A 20,214-nucleotide genomic window follows, 5' to 3' on the forward strand; every position below is an offset into this window, starting at 1 on the left:
GCCGAAGTCTCTCTATCCTAGTTGCTGGTGTGCGCAGGCGCTTGCCTGACCGCAGCAGCTTGAACAGGCTGTTGTTGGGGTGGTGAGGGTATTTCATTATTCGGCAGGCTCTGGATTTGCACCTCTTGTTATATAAGTCCTGCAGGGGTAGTGCAATACCCGTAGTACGCTCAGCTAAGCACACCACTCTCTGTAGGGCCTTCTTGTCCTGTGCCTTGCTGTTTCCATACCAGGCAGTGATGTTTCCAGTCAAGATGCTCTCTACAGCTCCGGAGTAGAAAGACTGGAGTATCTTCCCCGATACTCTGAACTTCCTTAACTGTCTCAGGTTGTAGAGGCGCTGCTTCGCCTTTTTTACGACTGAGTCTATGTGTGTTGTCCATGTCAGATCCTCTGAGATGTGGACTCCCAGGTACTCAGCATTCAAAGTGTATATTTTCAGCACGTGTTTCTCTCATGTTTGATTATATCCGTTTTCCGCTGATTACTTTTTCCCGCGCTTCGTTTGTTGTCTTCTCCTCTCTCCCCATCAAGGAACCGTATCTCCACCCAGGAATTTCCCCATTAATTTCCCACTCATACTCGCTCCCCTGGACTGGTTAGTACACACACATGAAAACAACAGTCTATCACATTTACATTCAACACCACGTGAGTTTTTGCACGCTAGACACACGCACCCATACACATACTACTATAATTGAAACACACACATCTAATTAACATGGAACGTGGGCATACACACACTTCTGCCACACATGACTCTCTTTTGTAATTAGCGTAACAATGACCCCCGGCTGTTTATGTAGCTGTGACCAGTAAATAGAATAGCGTCTCACAGTAAAGCCCTCTCCAAATGTCATTAGTTGTCATCTCATCTCAATTGATCACGTCAGTGATTTTGCCCAGCTACACTAACATGGTAAATATTCCAGCTGAAAATACCATTATTGTCTTGCCCTCGGAATTTCTTTTTATTATTTATAAATATACAGAGCAGCATCTCTGTATTTTGAACCACGCTACGGTAATTGCTAGTGATTTAACACTTTGACGACCGATGGGCTTAGTCTAATTAGTGGCTAGAGGACCGGGGAATGTAAACAAACATGTGGGTTTTCTAACAGCTATATCTATACTTTATAGTGTTGCTATCTGTCCATTCTCATTGTCAATTGAGTGCATAAACCGTCCCTTCAAAATGGCTTAAAGGTGACATGTACTATAAATGTCATTTTTCAGTCTCTAGCATTGTATTATAGTAATAGGAGTTCGTATCAATGTGTTTTAGTGTCTAAATACCATATTGGCGGATTGCTCTGATTCAGCTCAGCCCCTTTCCTCCTCCAGTAAATCAGGCCATTTTGATTTGAACGTCTGAGTCACGTCATTCGGACGCTGGGTAGCGCACAGTGATGCGATTGGCTCTGTGGTTGGAGCTAATGCCCGCCTACTTCCTCATACTGCAGGCAGATTGAAACCCGACACCTCTGCATACTCTGGAGGGAGAGAGAGAGAGAGAGATAGAGAGGGAGAGAGAGAGGGAGAGAGAGGGAGCGACAGAGAGAGAGACAGAGAGAGAGAGAGAGAGGGAGGGGGGGGGGGGACCTGCCGCGCCACAGGGGAGGTGGGACCCTCCCCTCTCCCGTGTGGCGCGGCAGGTCCCCCCCCCCCAAGTGCTCCCTCCCTCTCTCTCTCTGTCTCCCTCTCTCTCTCTCTCTGTCTCTCCCTCTCTCTCTCCCTCTCTATCTCTCTCGCACCCCCCCCCCTCTCTCTCTCTCTCTCTATCTCTCTCTCTCTCTCTCTATCTCTCTCTGTCTACCCCTCTCTCTGAAAAAAAATCCATCGGTAGGTTGTCATTTTATAGCGCCGTGAATATAAGCTTTATCGCAGATTTCGTATCATCTATTTTCTGGAAAGCTAGTTATAGAGCTAAAGGCTACTAACGTTATATTCAACGGCATTTCCGTTCTATATATGCTAATGAAATAACACAAACTGCTTATGATCCGGACTATCCCAGAGCATCTATGGATGAAAGGGGGGCGGCGGAGGATGTCGATTTTTCACAAGTTACACACTACACCTCTACTGGTACATAAATACATGAGTACACACTAACACCTCTACTGGTACATAAATACATGAGTACACACTACACAGTGCTACCTACTAGTTATTGGTCTAGTGCACTTCCTACTTCCAGTTTCTGCTAAACAAGTACAAGTGCATTGGTTTAGTGCATTTCCTACTTCCTAACTGGCTAACGTTATGAGACATAACACAAAGACGCTATGGCTTGGATAAGCCTTATGGATCCATAAAGCTTGGAAAAGCCTTATGGACCCAACTCTTTAGATGAGGGAACAGGTACATACGCACACAATACGCTACCACTAATAAAAACGTAACTACACTAATGTTATGAGAGCTAACATTGCTACCTACTGTACAAGTGCATTGGTTTAGTGCATTTCCTACTTCCGGTTGCTACTGAACGGACATGTTTGTGCGGACCTGTTCTCCCAAACTGGTCAGCAAATGACTGTTTTCATTTTTACGTTATTATTATTATTTTTTTTTAAACATTGATCTTAACTGATCACTGTGACTTTATTGCTTTTATCGTTATATATGCCTATGTTTGTGTACAGCACTTTGAGCTACATGACATGTATGAAAGGTGCTTTATAAATACTTACTTACTTACTTACTTACTTACTTACTTACTTACTTACTTACTTACTTACTTACTTACTTACTTACTTACTTACTTACTTACTTACTTACTGATAAGTGCCCACGCTTGGTCTTAGGTCAGATCGATAACTTCATAACTCATTGGTCTGCTCATCTTGACATCAAACAGCGTCCTGCGAAGTGGTTGACATGCAGAACCAAATGAGTCTACAAAATGTTGTTGTTACTCACTGACCGACAAGAGATAGCGAATGCACCGTTCCGACCCCACCCAGTCATCGACCTTAGGTCGAGTGATTGGGGTTGCGGAATCTTTTATTTTATTTGCACTGGGAAGGACTCTATTTATTCAGATGAGGTCCATTTCCCTTATCCGTTACACGTATTATCACTGTATGGCTTTACTTGATAATCCCATTATACAGAACCCACTTCTACAGTTTTACATCATAAATCATGAACATCACTAAGCAATGGGTAAAGTTACAATGCAAAAACATTTCAATGCTTACTCGTCCGTCTTTCAGTTAGAAGAATGGATGCAAAAAGGTGTATTTAGAAAAAGCAAGTTACAGAAGAGACTTCATTGGAAATGTCCAACTCAGTTAAAAGAAGTAGAAAACAAAAACATCTCATCTGACACGGCTTGTGCCTGCTATGGTAAATCTTCAAATCTGGCTCCTCGAAGGAGGAACAGTCATTTTTATATTGATCCTGCATCATATTTCTATTGGTCTAAAAACAGTGATGTCACAGGGATGTCATTTCACTAGCCAACCAACGTACAATACGTAGTATATATTTATCCAATCGTTTTACTTTACGTGCACAGTAAGTATCCCTCCCTTTTCTTTTACTTGCGTTACCTTCAGTTACATAGTTTTTTCAAGTATGAGAAAGTCCCTCCACTTTTCATCTTATTCAGAACTTACAAAGGGTTAACCTGTTAACCATGCGTCTGCCGGCCGGAGAGCTCAGGGAAGAGGCCCTGCCTGGCAAGGTCACATTCTTATGGTTAACTCCCTACTGCAGGCTTGCTCTTACAGACACCTCTATGCAGACCAGGCAATTCATTCTTAAGCAGAAGAGGTTAGATTCACACAATCACTGTCTTCCAACCAGAGTTTAGTTTTAAAGTGTATAAAGAATATACAGGTCATATACATAGCTCCAATCATATATAATAAACATAAGAATATTATACAAAGTGTCACTTGTTTACACATAACGTGTTTCCTTTCTGACGGGGCATTACCAGCCAGAATACATATCACATCTAGACACCTATAGTAACATATGCCTAGATGATAGCAAATATATACAATAAACCTTTTGTATTGATTCCATTGACTCCACTCTCCAAGATCACGCAAGATATTGTAGTGTACACAAGTTACGGTTCCAGAGTCCACAGTTCTCACAGTTTTTTTTCACAAGTGGGAGGAAGAATCTACAGACATTCCTCATAATCATATATAAGAACAGGATGTCATACTAACCAGTGTCACTTAGTTGGCTGTGACACTTTACACCTCCTCTGTCATCCTGGTCGGTCATTTTCCATTGTCTTAATAGCGTCTGTACTGGGGGACGAGATGGCGATTGCGGGGTCACGTGGCCGTGACTCTCCACACCCCCTCTGCCATCTTGGTTCCCTGTTACCCTGGTAGCCGGCGGGAAGACTTGCATCTGTTGTTCCCTGGCTGGACGGCTCGACAGGATAGGGGTCACGTTGTTGCTTGGTATCCGGCGGGAAGACTTGCATCTGTTGTTCCCGGCCAACGCACCTGAAGACAACACCTGGTGGTCATCTTGTGGTCATCTTGGTCATCTTGGTCATCTTGGTCATCGTGGTCATCTTGGTCATCTTGGTCATCTTGGTCATCTTGGGGTCACCCCCTCTGACCTCTTGGATCTCTCCCATAGTTTGAGGTAGGTTGAATTGTCACTTCTCGGGCGACCCCACGGGTCCCCGAGAATTGTAGCAGCAGTCCTCTATTGAAGTGTGGTTGGCCTGGTCGTGTGACCCTGTCCGTAGGCCTCGCAGGACATCACAGATACGGTCCACAGAGGACTCATTTCTTTTCTCTCTTTCAGGTCCATTCAGGGCTCTCGTCGCCCTGTAACCTGGGTCCAGGCCGATGTCTCTCTGTCCGGTCTAGGAGGTCTAGGAGGTCTGGGAGGTCTGGGTGGTCTGGGTGGTCTGGGAGGTCTAGATGAGGACCTTGAGGATGCTCTGGAGCTTGACCTATCCCGGTCTTCCTCCATTTCCGAGTTCTGACCTGAGTCAGTATATTCCTTCTTGCCATTCGCTGCGTCGGACGACTCCGGGGGACCTCCCCCCCCCGTCTAAGAATGCTCCTGGCCCGAAATAGGGCAGGTTCTGATCCTTTCCGGTCCGAACTGTACTGTCGGTCTCCTTGGTGTATCCTAAGGAGGGAGGTCGGTTCATTCCAGGATCGCAACATATTCACTTTGATCATCTGATCCTTCATATAGCGTACAGCTCTCTCTGCCACCCCGTTCGTATTGGGCTGGTAGGGTACAGAGTACTGGGCCATTACACCCGCTTCCTCCAGTAGTTTCAGTCCTGCTCTCAGATACTGCTATTCGTCTCGATGGCACTGGTTCAGGTTTTGTCCCCCTTACCAGCGCACATTGTTCACAGGCCTTTCGGACTGTTGTTTCCGTCCATTTTCCTTCTTGCACAGGGGGTCAACCCTGTGTTGTGCTTGTCTCGGTCCAGACTGGGTAGTTAGTTACTGTTATGTCTGGTGTTAGCTCTGGCTAGTTAGCCTGCTGTAGACTCAGGCTCCTTAGCCTCTTGTAGACTCAGGCTATGTAGCCTCTTGTAGACTCAGCTCTTGCTGATAACACCAGCCTGTATGATTACGCTGGTTCCACTTCCGTCACAGTAGCAGGACTCATGCTCCTGCTAGCTTCTGGCTCGTCATCATGCTATAGACTCGTAGAGTTTTTCTACTTAAGTTCTGACTCTAAGTAAGCATTATGTTACTTCAAGTTTAAGTGACTTTAAAGCTCCCTCTGCCTTGGACTTTAAGGTTCCCTCGGCCTGCTAGTCGCAAGTAGTTTTCAGTTTTGACTCCAAGTAAGCATTATGTTACTTCAAGTTCAAGTGACTGTTTAAAGCTCCCTCGGCCTTTGACTTTAAGGCTCCCTTGGCCCTGGACTTTAAGGTTCCCTCGGCCTGCTAGTCGCAAGTCGTTCAAGTGACTGTAAGGCTCCCTCTGCCTGTTAAACTCTAAGTAAGCATTATGTTACTTCAAGTTTAAGTGACTTTAAAGCTCCCTCGGCCTTGGACTTTAAGGTTCCCTCGGCCTGCTAGTCGCAAGTAGTTTTCAGTTTTTGACTCCAAGTAAGCATTATGTTACTCCAAGTTCAAGTGACTGTAAGGCTCCCTCGGCCTGTTAAACTCTAAGTAAGCATTATGTTACTTCAAGTTTAAGTGACTTTAAAGCTCCCTTGGCCTTTGTCTTTAAGGCTCCCTCGGCCTCATCTCCGCTTGCTGCTCTGGGGTTAGTTTCTCCCCCATGTTTTTCCTGTCAAGTGCAGTTTGCACTTGCTTGAGTGTCATGTGTCAGGGCCCCAGAAGGTAATTTCTCCCTTTGTTGCCCTCATCTCTGCTTGCTGCTCTTGGGTTAGTTTCTCCCCCATGTTTTCCCCTGGATCTTGACCGGGGGTTCTTATTTCTCTTTCCATCATTTGGGCCATTGAAGCCCCTTTGGGGAGCTAGCGTCTCCTTGTGCTAGCTTCTCTTGAGCTATTACTCAATATGTTGAGTAATCAGAACTGTGTTCAGTTTCAGAGGTATTTAGCTCCCCATCCTGTTCAGGCTCAGACTCAGTTTCACCTGAAGGTGTCATCTGTGGCCCCGGGTTCTGATCCTCGATCTGAATGTCGCCATCCTCCTCTTCTGGGCCATAGAAAATGGAACAGTGCTCATAATTGATATTCTTGGCCTTTAGGAACTCGTCTAGAGAGTTGAACGCCTCTATGTCAGTGGAGGGAGATACTCGTTTTGAGGTGGAGCCTTGCGCCTCATAAAGAGGAAGAATGACTACATCGTCCTCTTGGTTTTTTCCATTTCCAAACTCGTCCATGATAGTGTGTCGCAGTGTTTTTGAGCAAGACACATAACCCCTGACTGCTCCCGTTAAGCAGGTTGGCACCTTGCATGGCTGCCTCCACCGTCTGTGTTTCTTAAGCCCTCCCTGGCTCCTGAAGCTCATGTAACACTGGTCACAGTAGTATGGTTTCTCTCCTGTGTGTATCGTATGATGTCGTTTAAGGTGAGTCTTCGTCTTGAAGTTCTTTCCACACTGGTCACAGCAGTAAGGTCTCTCTCGTGTGTGCACCATGTGGTGTTGTTTAAGTTCTGCCTTCCTCTTGAAGGTCTTTCCACACTGGCCACAGCAGTAAGGTTCCTCTCGTGTGTGTACCATGTGGTGTTGTTTAAGACATGTCTTTGTCTTGAAGCTCTTCCCACACTGGCCACAGCAGTAATGTTTCTCTCCTGTGTGTATCGTATGATGTCGTTTAAGGTGAGTCTTCGTCTTGAAGTTCTTTCCACACTGGTCACAGCAGTAAGGTCTCTCTCGTGTGTGCACCATGTGGTGTTGTTTAAGTCCTGCCTTCCTCTTGAAGGTCTTTCCACACTGGCCACAGCAGTAAGGTTCCTCTTGTGTGTGTACCATGTGGTGTTGTTTAAGACATGTCTTTGTCTTGAAGCTCTTCCCACACTGGTCACAGCCGTAGGGTCTCCCTCCTGTGTGTACCATGTGGTGACTTTTAAGATCTCCCTTTCTCTTGAAGCTCATGTCACACTGGTCACAGCCGTAGGGTCTCCCTCCTGTGTGTATCATGTGGTGACTTTTAAGATCTCCCTTCGTCTTGAAGGTCTTTCCACACTGGGCGCAACCGTAAGGTTTATGTTCTGTGTGTACCAGGTGGTGTTGTTTAAGTTTAGCCTTCTTCTTGAAGCTCTTTCCACACTGGCCACAGCTGTAAGGTTTCTCTCCTGTGCCAATCACTGCCTGCTGTACAGCCGGCAGCTCTGGGTATTGTGATTTGCTTGGTTCTGTGAATTCCTTACTTTCCGTAAGCGTCTCAGGGGACTCTGGGTGTGTTCCCCGTTCTCCTGGGTAGTCTAACCCCCTGCTGGGTGTAGAAGCTCCCAATCCATCATCCGAGGGTAATTTATCGTCCTCTGTGATGTGGGGATGATTGTGAGACATCCTGTTCACTTCCATTAGCTCTGGCTTGGTAGCCAGCTATTAGCTCATGTCTGGCTAGGGCCAGTCCACTTCCTGTTAGCACTGGCTGGTTAGCCTGTTGGGAGCTAGTTGGCTCTTGGCTAGTTAGCCATCAATCAGCTCCTGGCTTTGTTAGCCTGTGGTTGGCTAGCTAGCCATCAATTCACTCCTGGCTTGTTAGCCTGTGGGGAGCTAGTTAGCTCTTGGCTAGTTAGCCTGCATTCCAGTGAGCGCCGTTTTAGCTAGCTCACGTAGCCTTAGGCTAGGTAGCCATCCAGTTAGCATTCAGTTAGCTTCTGGCTAGTTATCCTGCATTCCAGTGAGCACCGTTTTAGCTAGCTCACGTAGCCTCGGGCTAGGTAGCCATCCAGTTAGCATTCAGTTAGCTTGTGGCTAGTTAGCCTGCATTCCAGTGAGCGCTGTTTTAGCTAGCTCACGTAGCCTCGGGCTAGGTAGCCATCCAGTTAGCATTCAGTTAGCTTGTGGCTAGTTAGCCTGCATTCCAGTGAGCGCCGTTTTAGCTAGCTCACGTAGCCCCGGGCTAGGTAGCCATCCAGTTAGCATTCAGTTAGCTTGTGGCTAGTTAGCCTGCATTCCAGTGAGCGCCGTTTTAGCTAGCTCACGTAGCCTCGGGCTAGGTAGCCATCCAGTTAGCATTCAGTTAGCTTGTGGCTAGTTAGCCTGTATTCCAGTGAGCGCCGTTTTAGCTAGCTCACGTAGCCTCGGGCTAGGTAGCCATCCAGTTAGCATTCAGTTAGCTTGTGGCTAGTTAGCCTGCATTCCAGTGAATGCGCCGTTTTAGCTAGCGTCACGTAGCCTCGGGCTAGGTAGCCATCCAGTTAGCATTTAGCTCGTTTGTGGCTAGTTAGCCTGCATTCCAGTGAACGCGCCGTTTTAGCTAGCGTCACGTAGCCTCGGGCTAGGTAGCCATCCAGTTAGCATTTAGCTCGTTTGTGGCTAGTTAGCCTGCATTCCAGTGAACGCGCCGTTTTAGCTAGCGTCACATAGCCTCGGGCTAGGTAGCCATGCAGTTAGCATTTAGCTCGTTTGTGGCTAGTTAGCCTGCATTCCAGTGAACGTGCCGTTTTAGCTAGCGTCACATAGCCTCTGGCTAGGTAGCCATCCAGTTAGCATTTAGCTCGTTTGTGGCTAGTTAGCCTGCATTCCTGTGGGCAAAGCACGAAATTATGTTGCACTTGTAACTCCCCCCAGAGCCTTCTAGTGAAGCGTGATTTTTTTCTTCGGCCGTTAGCACCTATTCAGTTAGTATAAATGCCCAACGCCAGGGACGCCATGATAAGTGCCCACGCTTGGTCTTAGGTCAGATCGATAACTTCATAACTCATTGGTCTGCTCATCTTGACATCAAACAGCGTCCTGCGAAGTGGTTGACATGCAGAACCAAATGAGTCTACAAAATGTTGTTGTTACTCACTGACCGACAAGAGATAGCGAATGCACCGTTCCGACCCCACCCAGTCATCGACCTTAGGTCGAGTGATTGGGGTTGCGGAATCTTTTATTTTATTTGCACTGGGAAGGACTCTATTTATTCAGATGAGGTCCATTTCCCTTATCCGTTACATGTATTATCACTGTATGGCTTTACTTGATAATCCCATTATACAGAACCCACTTCTACAGTTTTACATCATAAATCATGAACATCACTAAGCAATGGGTAAAGTTACAATGCAAAAACATTTCAATGCTTACCCGTCCGTCTTTCAGTTAGAAGAATGGATGCAAAAAGGTGTATTATAAAAAACTGTTTTATTTAGAAAAAGCAAGTTACAGAAGAGACTTCATTGGAAATGTCCAACTCAGTTAAAAGAAGTATAAAACAAAAACATCTCATCTGACACGGCTTGTGCCTGCTATGGTAAATCTTCAAATCTGGCTCCTCGAAGGAGGAACAGTCATTTTTATATTGATCCTGCATCATATTTCTATTGGTCTAAAAACAGTGATGTCACAGGGATGTCATTTCACTAGCCAACCAACGTACAATACGTAGTATATATTTATCCAATTGTTTTACTTTACGTGCACAGTAAGTGTCCCTCCCTTTTCTTTTACTTGCGTTACCTTCAGTTACATAGTTTTTTCAAGAATGAGAAAGTCCCTCCACTTTTCATCTTATTCAGAACTTACAAAGGGTTAACCTGTTAACCATGCGTCTGCCGGCCGGAGAGCTCAGGGAAGAGGCCCTGCCTGGCAAGGTCACATTCTTATGGTTAACTCCCTACTGCAGGCTTGCTCTTACAGACACCTCTATGCAGACCAGGCAATTCATTCTTAAGCAGAAGAGGTTAGATTCACACAATCACTGTCTTCCAACCAGAGTTTAGTTTTAAAGTGTATAAAGAATATACAGGTCATATACATAGCTCCAATCATATATAATAAACCTACGAATATTATACAAAGTGTCACTCGTTTACACATAACGTGTTTCCTTTCTGACGGGGCATTACCAGCCAGAATACATATCACATCTAGACACCTATAGTAACATATGCCTAGATGATAGCAAATATATACAATAAACCTTTTGTATTGATTCCATTGACTCCACTCTCCAAGATCACGCAAGATATTGTAGTGTACACAAGTTACGGTTCCAGAGTCCACAGTTCTCACAGTTTTTTTGTGGGAGGAAGAATCTACAGACATTCCTCATAATCATATATAAGAACAGGATGTCATACATACTTAGTGATGTTCATGATTTATGATGTAAAACTGTAGAAGTGGGTTCTGTATAATGGGATTATCAAGTAAAGCCATACAGTGATAATACGTGTAACGGATAAGGGAAATGGACCTCATCTGAATAAATAGAGTCCTTCCCAGTGCAAATAAAATAAAAGATTCCGCAACCCCAATCACTCGACCTAAGGTCGATGACTGGGTGGGGTCGGAACGGTGCATTTGCTATCTCTTGTCGGTCAGTGAGTAACAACAACATTTTGTAGACTCATTTGGTTCTGCATGTCAACCACTTCGCAGGACGCTGTTTGATGTCAAGATGAGCAGACGAGTTATGAAGTTATCGATCTGACCTAAGACCAAGCGTGGGCACTTATCACTTACTTACTTACTTACTTACTTACTTACTTACTTACTTACACCTCTACTGGTACATAAATACACAAGTACACACTACACCTTTACTGGTACAATGTACCATTGTACAATGCTCCATTCCTCATATCCCATGCTTTCTCTAAATAGTTTGCAAGCCTAAATGTTTATTTATTTACTGCAACTTAAATCGAGTCATCAATATTTATCAAATGTACCCCTGATCTTCCAATAGATATATAGGACTAGGGATGCACCAAATATTCGGCCACCGAAAATTATCGGCCGAAAATGGTTAAAAAAGGCACTTTCGGCTTTCGGCCGAAAGGGTTTTAGCACCGAAAAAATATCACAGAATGTCAAAGAACAGGGTTACGTTCGTAACCTACCTAACGTGTTGTTGTGACGATGTAATCAAAACACGGCTTCAGTCATTACATGCGCAACGTGAGCTCTTCAGTCCTGCGTTCTGCAGCCTGTGATAACTCCTCTTGGGACTTGGGAGTCGCGCTGTTTCTATGTAAACTCCGCAAGCAAAGCGTCCAATAAATGCGTCTTTAACGTGCTTTATATCCTCGCCATTTCTATATGCCCGTCGCGGTTAAAAACCTTTTTAACTAACGTTAGCTGCTAACTAAGTTAAGCTATGCGCTTCCGTTCCTCTTTCACTCGTCTCTCGTAAGCTACGCCATCCCCCGCTAAGAGTCATGGGAGATGTAATAAGTACAACAGTCCTTCCATGTAGGCTAGAATGCTGTGAATTATGACAGTAGTTCAAGTTTCTTTATTAATTGTCATACAAAAAGTACTTTTATATAAAATGCTTACTGTAGCCACTACAGTAACATCATTAAGTCTGCTATAAGCTATTCTCCCTCTCGTGTGTGCAGATCTTTATGCAGTTTTAAAGCATAAAAAATACATTATATATATATTTCTATTAATCATTTTCGGCCTTTCGGCATTCGGTTTTCGGCCAACTGTTTCCTATTTTCGGTATTGGTTTCGGCCAAGAATTTCCCATTCGGTGCATCCAGGGCCATCTCAGGGGGTGTGCGAGCAGTGCGGTCGCACAGGGCCTGGCGGGAAGGGGGGCCTTGCACAAAAAAAAATAAAAAAAAATAAAAATAAAATATCTTTTATTTATTATTTTCTTATTTTTTTTTCTTTATTTTTTTTTGCGAGGCCCCCCTTCCCGCGAGGCCCTTTTTCATCACAGACCTAAAATCTAGTTTTGCTTATTATGCTTATATATTTCACATTAGACACGTTTGTAGAATGTGTCTGACTTGTTCCTGGCTCTGCGGCTCTGCAGCAGACATACTCACTATTGGAGCTCTGCAGCAGACATACTATTGGTTTCAACGAAGGGAGGGGTTACATGTGTACAGTCGGCCGGCGTGCGTCAGCTGCGTTTGACTATTTCGCGCGTGCAGCATTGGAGGTTATGCTTATGCCAGCCAAGACGAAGAGGACGGTCGTTCGGTAGATGGACTGAAGATGAAAGTTGTTGCATGTTAGACAGTTCAGTCAGGCTAGCCATGTCGGCTTAGCTAAAGGCAGGGACAGCTAGTCAGCTTTAGCTACGTTATAATATCGAGTGCTAACGTGTGGTTGAGTCGGGATAGCCATGTCGGCTAGTAGCTAGCTTAGCTAAAGGCTAACCTAGAGAGAGCGCGTGCAGCATTGTTATGCCAAGATGAAGAGGATGGTCGTTCGGCAGATGAACTTCGTGAACTCCACGCGGTTGTCTCCATCCTCTTGGACGTTTGGTGAGTTTTTAATGCACTCTATTCTATTCCCGCCGTGGATATATCTCTCTCTCTCTCGGGCCTGCTAGCTATCGTGGCTAAGGCTAATGTTATGTTGGCTAACGTTATGTTGAGCCAAGCGGGCCGGCTAGCTAACTTAGCTAACGTTATATTGAGCCAAACGGGCCGGCTAGCTGTTGTAGCTAATGTTATATTGAGCCAAAGCGGGCCGGCTAGCTAACGTAGCTAACGTTATATTGAGCCAAACGGGCCGGCTAGCTGTTGTAGCTAATGTTATATTGAGCCAAGCGGGCCGGCTAGCTAACGTAGCTAACGTTATATTGAGCCAAACGGGCCGGCTAGCTGTTGTAGCTAATGTTATATTGAGCCAAGCGGGCCAGCTAGCTAACGTAGCTAACGTTATATTGAGCCAAACGGGCCGGCTAGCTGTTGTAGCTAATGTTATATTGAGCCAAAGCGGGCCAGCTAGCTAACGTAGCTAACGTTATATTGAGCCAAACGGGCCGGCTAGCTGTTGTAGCTAACGGTGTGTACCTGGTGTCAGTACCTGGCTACTCTATTTGCAGTTAGCCTATTTAGCTGATGTCGGCCGTTGGCTCCTTGCTACTTTGTTTTCTCTGGTATAGACCCTCTTCTCTTTGGATTTAAGTGTTGATCTTTGTCCTTTTGGATCTATGTATATTCATGTTGCCTTTGTGAAGTTATCTTTTCCTTCTGTTTTGTTCTTCCATTAAAAGTTGAATATCCTTTAGGGGCCCATCTTAGCTGTCTTGCTTATCTCTCTCATACATGCTCTCTCTCTAACACACACACAGACATGCTCTCTCTCTCTAACACACAAACACACATGCTCTCTCTCTCCTCTCTCTTTCTAACACACACAGACATGCTCTATATCTCTCTCTAACACACAAAATGACATGCTCTCTCTCTATATTTCTCTCTCTTTCTTTTTTTTAAAACTTTGACCAGTCACCTGGTTCTTTTAGCGTTTATCGCTTTTTTCTTCGCATTCATACTTGGTCAAGTTCGACCGACAGATGCAGGCTGAAAGGGTTCAGATGGGGGGGAAAGACACTCTGGGAAAGGCACGGCTGCCGTCCGGGATTCGAACGCGCTCAGCCCCAGATCCGCGCGAGCGCGGTTGTCCAGCTCCTACTGGAGCTCCCCATTTCTCTCTCTTTCTAACACACATATACATGCTCTCTCTCTAACACACACACACAAACAGACATGCTCTCTCTCTATCTCTCTCTTTCTAACACACACAGACATGCTCTATCTATCTCTCTCTTCAATTCAAATGGGCTTTATTTCACATTCTTGTATTTCTCCCAGTAGGTATGGGAGTTTTGAGTTATTGTCCATGTTTTCAAAGTCTCTTTGGGTGTTTGCAATTTGTGGGAAGTATATGGCTTGGTATAGTGGGCAGGTTGTTAAGAAGTGGAGCTTGGTTTCCACCTCATCTTGTGTGCAGTGGGTCTGTCTTCGCTTGGGAGCCAGGTCTGCCTATGGCGGCCTTTCTCGATGGCTAGGCTGTGCTCGCTGAGTCTGTACCTAGTCAAGGATCTTCTTAGTATTGGGTCAGTCACAGTGCTCAGGTATTCTGCCACTGTGTACTCTCTGTTTAGGGCCAAATAGCATTTCAATTTGCTCTGGTTTTGGGTTGTTTCTTTCCAATGTGTCTCTCTCTCTCTCTCTCTCTCTCTCTCTCTCTCTCTCTCTCTCTCTCTCTCTCTCTCTCTCTCTCTCTCTCTCTCTCTCTCTCTCTGGCCTTGCTCTGGTGGAGGGTCAGGGGCATTGCCGGGTCTGTGCAGCGATAACACTGTATATTGACTGTAGAACGGGAGCTCTCTCTCGCTCTCTCTCTTGCTATATGTTGACTGTATCATGCCCAGCCTCGGGCAGCGCTATTATTTAAGAATATGTTGACTGTATGATTTTTTTTTTTTTTTTACCTTTTAGGGGGGGGGGGGGGGGCCCTCGCGTTTAAATCTTGCACAGGGCCTCGCATTTCTCCCAGGCGTCCCTGGGTGCATCCCTATATAGGACAATACAGAACATTGGGAAAATTCCTTTTCCAACCCAATATACCTTGCAGCAAAGGAGCTCAAATTGCTCCTAGAAGTTGTAGAATCCTAGAAGCTGTGTGCTTCACACAACTGTCATTGTGAAGTGGCTAACATCACCCAGATAAGCTACTGTAACAGTTTTTAGATTCATGCTGCACAGCTAGATTTGTATATCTGGCCCACAGTTTCAAGTTCAAGTTTCAAGTTCAAGTTTCAAGTTCACAGATCACTAGGGGCATGAGTGCGTGAGTGAGTGAGTGAGTGAGTGAGTGAGTGAGTGAGTGAGTGAGTGAGTGAGTGAGTGAGTGAGTGAGTGAGTGAGTGAGTGAGTGAGTGAGTGAGTGAGTGACAGAGTGAGTGAGTGACAGAGTGAGTGAGTGACAGAGTGAGTGACAGGGTGAGTGACATTGCAGGCCTATGAGGTGCTTCACATAAAAACCAATATATGCTCTACAACCACTTTGTATCTCCACTATAATTCTTACATTCCCTGATGCTTCTCCTTCACTAAAACTTCCTATCTGACATCTTGATGTTTTCTCTCTCATCCCTCCCCTCCTAATCCCTCTCCCTGACCCCCCCCCCCCCATGGTTCCTGTGTGTAGTGCAAGAAGCCGACCAGGAGGAGGTGCAGGCGGCAGCAGATGCACAGCCACCCCGCTCAGTCAAAAAGGGCAAGGCGTCGGCCAGCTCCACTCCCCAGACGGGCAGCGCTAAGAAGGAGAGGAAGGGCAAGCACAAAGGTCAGCCTGCCTGCCAATCGCCTTGCGTTGTCCCGACCCCACTGTTGCCATCATAGTCCTATTTCTGCATGCTGAACCTCATGGCTAAGATGCTTAGCTAGTGTGGATATTCCCAAACCGAATAAATAATACAGTACATCTATAGACGGGTTTCTCGTCCACGTCAGACTCAGTGTGCAGAGAATGTAATCCTGGTCAGAACAACGGGGCAGACTACAATATTTGCATTTGTTAGCCATGCTAGTGATAGATCAATCCACGCCAAAGCTAGATATGTAAAGACTCACACTCACAGCCATGCTGCTTTCGCTAAATGACATACAGCTGTTTCCATTTTAAACAGCCTTTAGTCAGAGGAGTGCCATGGTTTCTACAAAACCAAAAGGTCTATCATATCAAAACATAATCTAGGGATGTATAGGAATAAAAATAAATCTAGGATCTAGAATTTGCACACCCAGATGGTACCAAAAAGGTGTTTGGCCCAAGGACTAAAAGGTGAAAGACTCACACTCACAGTCATGCTGCTTTGGGTAAGTGACATCCAGCCGTTTCCATTTTAAACAGCCTTTAGTCAGAGGAGTGCCGTGGTTTCTCCATAGAGCGCCGTCATACTGCCATGGGGAGTGGGATCATCAAGGTGCCGCAGTAGCAGTGCCCTGGTTGCCTAGAAACACAAAGTGATGCAGGCAGAGGTGGAGAAAGACAGAAAAGTAGACGCATGAAGACCGCACCTCATGTGAATACTGTATACTTCATCAGATCATATATTTAGCATTTTGCATTTTAGCATTTAGCATTTTTTGATTATATATTGGATTAGATTTATATTATTGGATTATTCGATTATATATTGCATATATTTAGCATTTAGTTATTTTTTCAGATTATATATTAGATTAGATTATATATTGTAACTATTTATTGTAGGGCAAATATAACTGAGAGGGCATACATACCCTCATCTCGCACCTTGTTGCCCATATGCACATGTCCAGAGTTAATTATGTTAATTATATTAATTTGTTATATTGTTTACACTGCTTTTTACTACCTGTACCTCCCCTCCCCTCCCTCCCATGCTGCTATGATGCCTGCATTTCCCCAAGGGGATCAATAAATTAATGTCTTATCTTATCTTAAGACAAACAGCCAGCAAATGGACATTTATTTATTTATTTATTTAACCTTTATTTATCCAGGCAAGCAATTAAGAACAAATTCTTATATACAAAAGCAGCCTGTCCAAAAAGCAAAGGCCTTTTGTGGGAAGGGGGGGTGGGAGGCTGTAACAAAAACAAGGTTATGTACATGCATACAAGTAAATAAAATACAAAATGACAGTAGCAATAGTATACAAGGACAACAATAAATAAGGGAGAGAATGAAAGGGAGAGAGGGAAAAAGGGAAAAAGAGAAAGGAAGAGTGAGAACCAGAGGGAGAGAGAGGGAGATCGAGAACCAGAGGGAGAGAGAGAGAAGAAAGGGGGAGAGGGAGGGAGGTAAGTGAGGCGGTTTAGGGAGAGAAGAGAATAGTCTGAGGGCTATGCGTGCGATTGGGAGGCAGTCAGCAGGTGCAACAGTCGGTTATGATCTGTTGCAGATTTTGTTTAAAAGCAGTGAGCGATGTAAGGGCAGTGAGTTTAAGGGTGTTTTGTAATGTGTTCCAGTCAGATGCAGCAGCAAATCGGAAGGCGTTGCGTCCAGAAACCGTACATACATGGAGTAATTATTGTTGTCTCACTGTTCTGTCCTGTTTTGCACTTATTTATTTATTATTATGTTATTCCTATTTGTGAAAAAAAATCATGCACTGTAATGTCGAATCACGTTCCATTTGTATATACAATATGAATAAAGTAATCTGAATGCACTGTAGGACGACAATAGATATGAATGTATCTCTACCAAGGTCTGTCTAAAGAGAAGTCGGTTCACTCTGCCGACCCATCTTGATAACGGGGACTAACAAGGCTAACGAGACCTGGGTCCTCATTTATCAATAATGTGTAGAAAGTGTTCTATTTTCGTTTCTACGTACAGAATTTAGAATGTCTCTACGCACAGAAAAATCTGGATTTATCAACCGTGCGTGCACAGGTCGTACGCACACTCCGTGTTGATAAATACCAATTGTTGTTACCGTCTATGCTCGTGCACGATTGTAATCCTTTGCATACAGAACCACCCATAATTAACCATATATGGTAATGAGACACCCCCATGGAATGTGGAATAATGGATTAAGCGAACTATGAGAAACACTGAGCGCGAGATTGATCACGGAGGTCTAACCAACAAATTGAACGTATACAGTATTTTCCGCTGTGAACAATCTTATTTGGAAACATGACAGAATAATAGTATTTTAAACAATTATTAAACAAAAGTATTAAACAATATTTAATCGCGTTTGGAGGTGGGTGTTCTGCGTCTACCCCCCCCGTGCCAAACAAGCAGGCCAACTGCGCTCTAAATGGCTCTTGTGTGTGAGTCCGTTATAATTGTGCTCCTGTTGGGTCGGGTTGTTCAGAGTCATTAAAGTTAATTAGTTGGGTCATCTGTGGCACTTCCGTGACCGTGGAGAGCGAAGGTCCGTTTCTCAATGGATTTGTCATCTAGGTGGAGAGTTAATAAACACATTTTGCCGGGGTGTATTTTAAAAAAAGGCGGGGGAAATTTGTGAGAGACCAAAATCCAAAATGGCTGCCGTGGAAATTAACTTTTTAATGGTTTGACCTACAATGATGCACAATACATGGTTTCAGAGCTTATTTTGGTCAAGGAATACATATTTGGTGTTTATATAATGATTTGACCTATTCGCGCGCCTTCATAATCCTTTGGCAATCTGCGCATGCGTATGGGGAGTAGGTACTGAAAAAGGACCTATAGCTTGGCCGATTAAGTTCCGATCGATTTGGAATCGGTCGCGCCGTGTTCAGGAGACTCAGGCGTATAAACATTTATTTGATCATGTTTCTAGCACCCACACAGCCATAGCTACAACCACTTACATCAAGGCTCTCATCCACATTCATTCATTTGCTCCCCCCACGATCTCCTCCATGATTTCAGAATCCCGGAAGTGTTGTGGTGGTCTATGATTGTCTTATTATAAGTCTATGCTGCTTTAAAGCGTGCATTGACTATAAACTACATTTCCCATAATGCATGTCAATTATGTGACCGCCAAAGTGGCGGCATCTCATGTAGATGGCAATGTAGCCTACATCAGTGTTTAACTACGGCGATTTCACCATCAAGTCAAATTGAGAATAGAACATCTTCATTAGTATCGTGATGCCAACATGTCCAGTAAGAGAAAAGTTGATGGAGATGGAAGGCAGTTTCAAGAAAGATGTGAAAGTGAAAACATGTTTGTGCTTCAAGGATAAGAAACGGTATGTCTTTTGTGTTATGATGCGGCGTCTGTCGTCAAAGAGTAGGGGAGAACGGGGGACATTGTCACACGGGTAGGTTGTCACATTCATTATATTTCACCACCAGAGGGTCCTGTCTCCCATACTTTGGTATTTAAATGTCCAGAATTGGGGTCAGAGTTCACCTACATTGTCATCTTTGGAGTGAAACAGCTGAATTTGAGGTGAGAGGACTTTTTGTGTTTTTCATGTCCATTTGTAAATATTCCGCTCCTCAGTATTTTTCTTCTAGGCTTTTACACAATTGGTTTATAATGAAACAATTATTACCCTTAAAAAGTGTGAAGGGATAGCTATAGTTTAGATTGTTGTTAGCTAGCTAACTAGTTGTTAGATGGCTGTTAGCCTTGATGCTATCAAGACATTCCAGTTGGGGTTGGTCATCACATTTTATTAGGGGTTGGTTGTCACATGTTGTGTAGGCTATTATTCAGTGATGGGCAAGCTACTTGGAAAATGTAGCAAGCTACACTACAAGTTACTCTCGATTAAATATAGCTCAACTACAATGGAAGCTATCCCCAGATAAATGTAGCAAGCTACACTACAAGAACATGGCAAAAATAGCTAGCTACATCGGCACTACTTTTTTTTTTTTTTTTTTACTTCATGATCACGTTTCCACCAAACAAATAGACAGGCAAAATAAATGCTCAGTTTGATTGTTTATTATAAAACTGAAACAAGCCCTCGGTCTGGCTTTTTGTGTCATCCTTTTAACATGAACTTGTATTATGTACAAAATCCAGGAAGGCAAGTTTAGCTGGGTGCAGCCTCTACAAAAGAAAAGAAAGAGACCATTTGGTTTGATCAGTTTTTATAGTATAGTTTGTTGATTACTTTTGATGCAGTAATGGTCTTTTTCTTTTCTATTCTATCTTTATGTATTATTTATCCCTAAACTCTGCATCTTCTGGCTGCCTGATACCCTCTCCTAGCTGAAACCTGCCCACTTTATCAACCAAAAACACACTTCTTCAATATCTGAATTTTAACTAATAATAACAACTGTCTTACTGCATTTTACTATTATGCTACCATGTCTATACTACCACCAACTATGCTAATATGTCTATACTACTACAGTACAGTATGTACTCAAGAGTATAACACTCAAGCTCGAC

At 44.2% G+C, this 20,214-nt stretch overlaps 1 protein-coding gene across 1 annotated transcript in view; it reads left to right on the top strand.

Annotated features, from left to right (window-relative positions):
- Positions 1-20,214, top strand: part of tub (TUB bipartite transcription factor) — a gene marked incomplete at both ends in the record, with an annotated part of 447,589 nt that overhangs the window by 301,885 nt on the left and 125,490 nt on the right. Inside the window, one exon of the mRNA XM_084307358.1 lies at positions 15,510-15,647. Within this exon, the coding sequence (XP_084163484.1) occupies positions 15,510-15,647 (138 nt within the window). The remainder of the gene's footprint in view (positions 1-15,509; positions 15,648-20,214) is intronic.

Source organism: Notolepis coatsorum (genome assembly GCF_963971535.1).
Source record: "Notolepis coatsorum genome assembly, chromosome: 2".
NCBI classification, from domain to species: Eukaryota; Metazoa; Chordata; class Actinopteri; order Aulopiformes; family Paralepididae; genus Notolepis; species Notolepis coatsorum.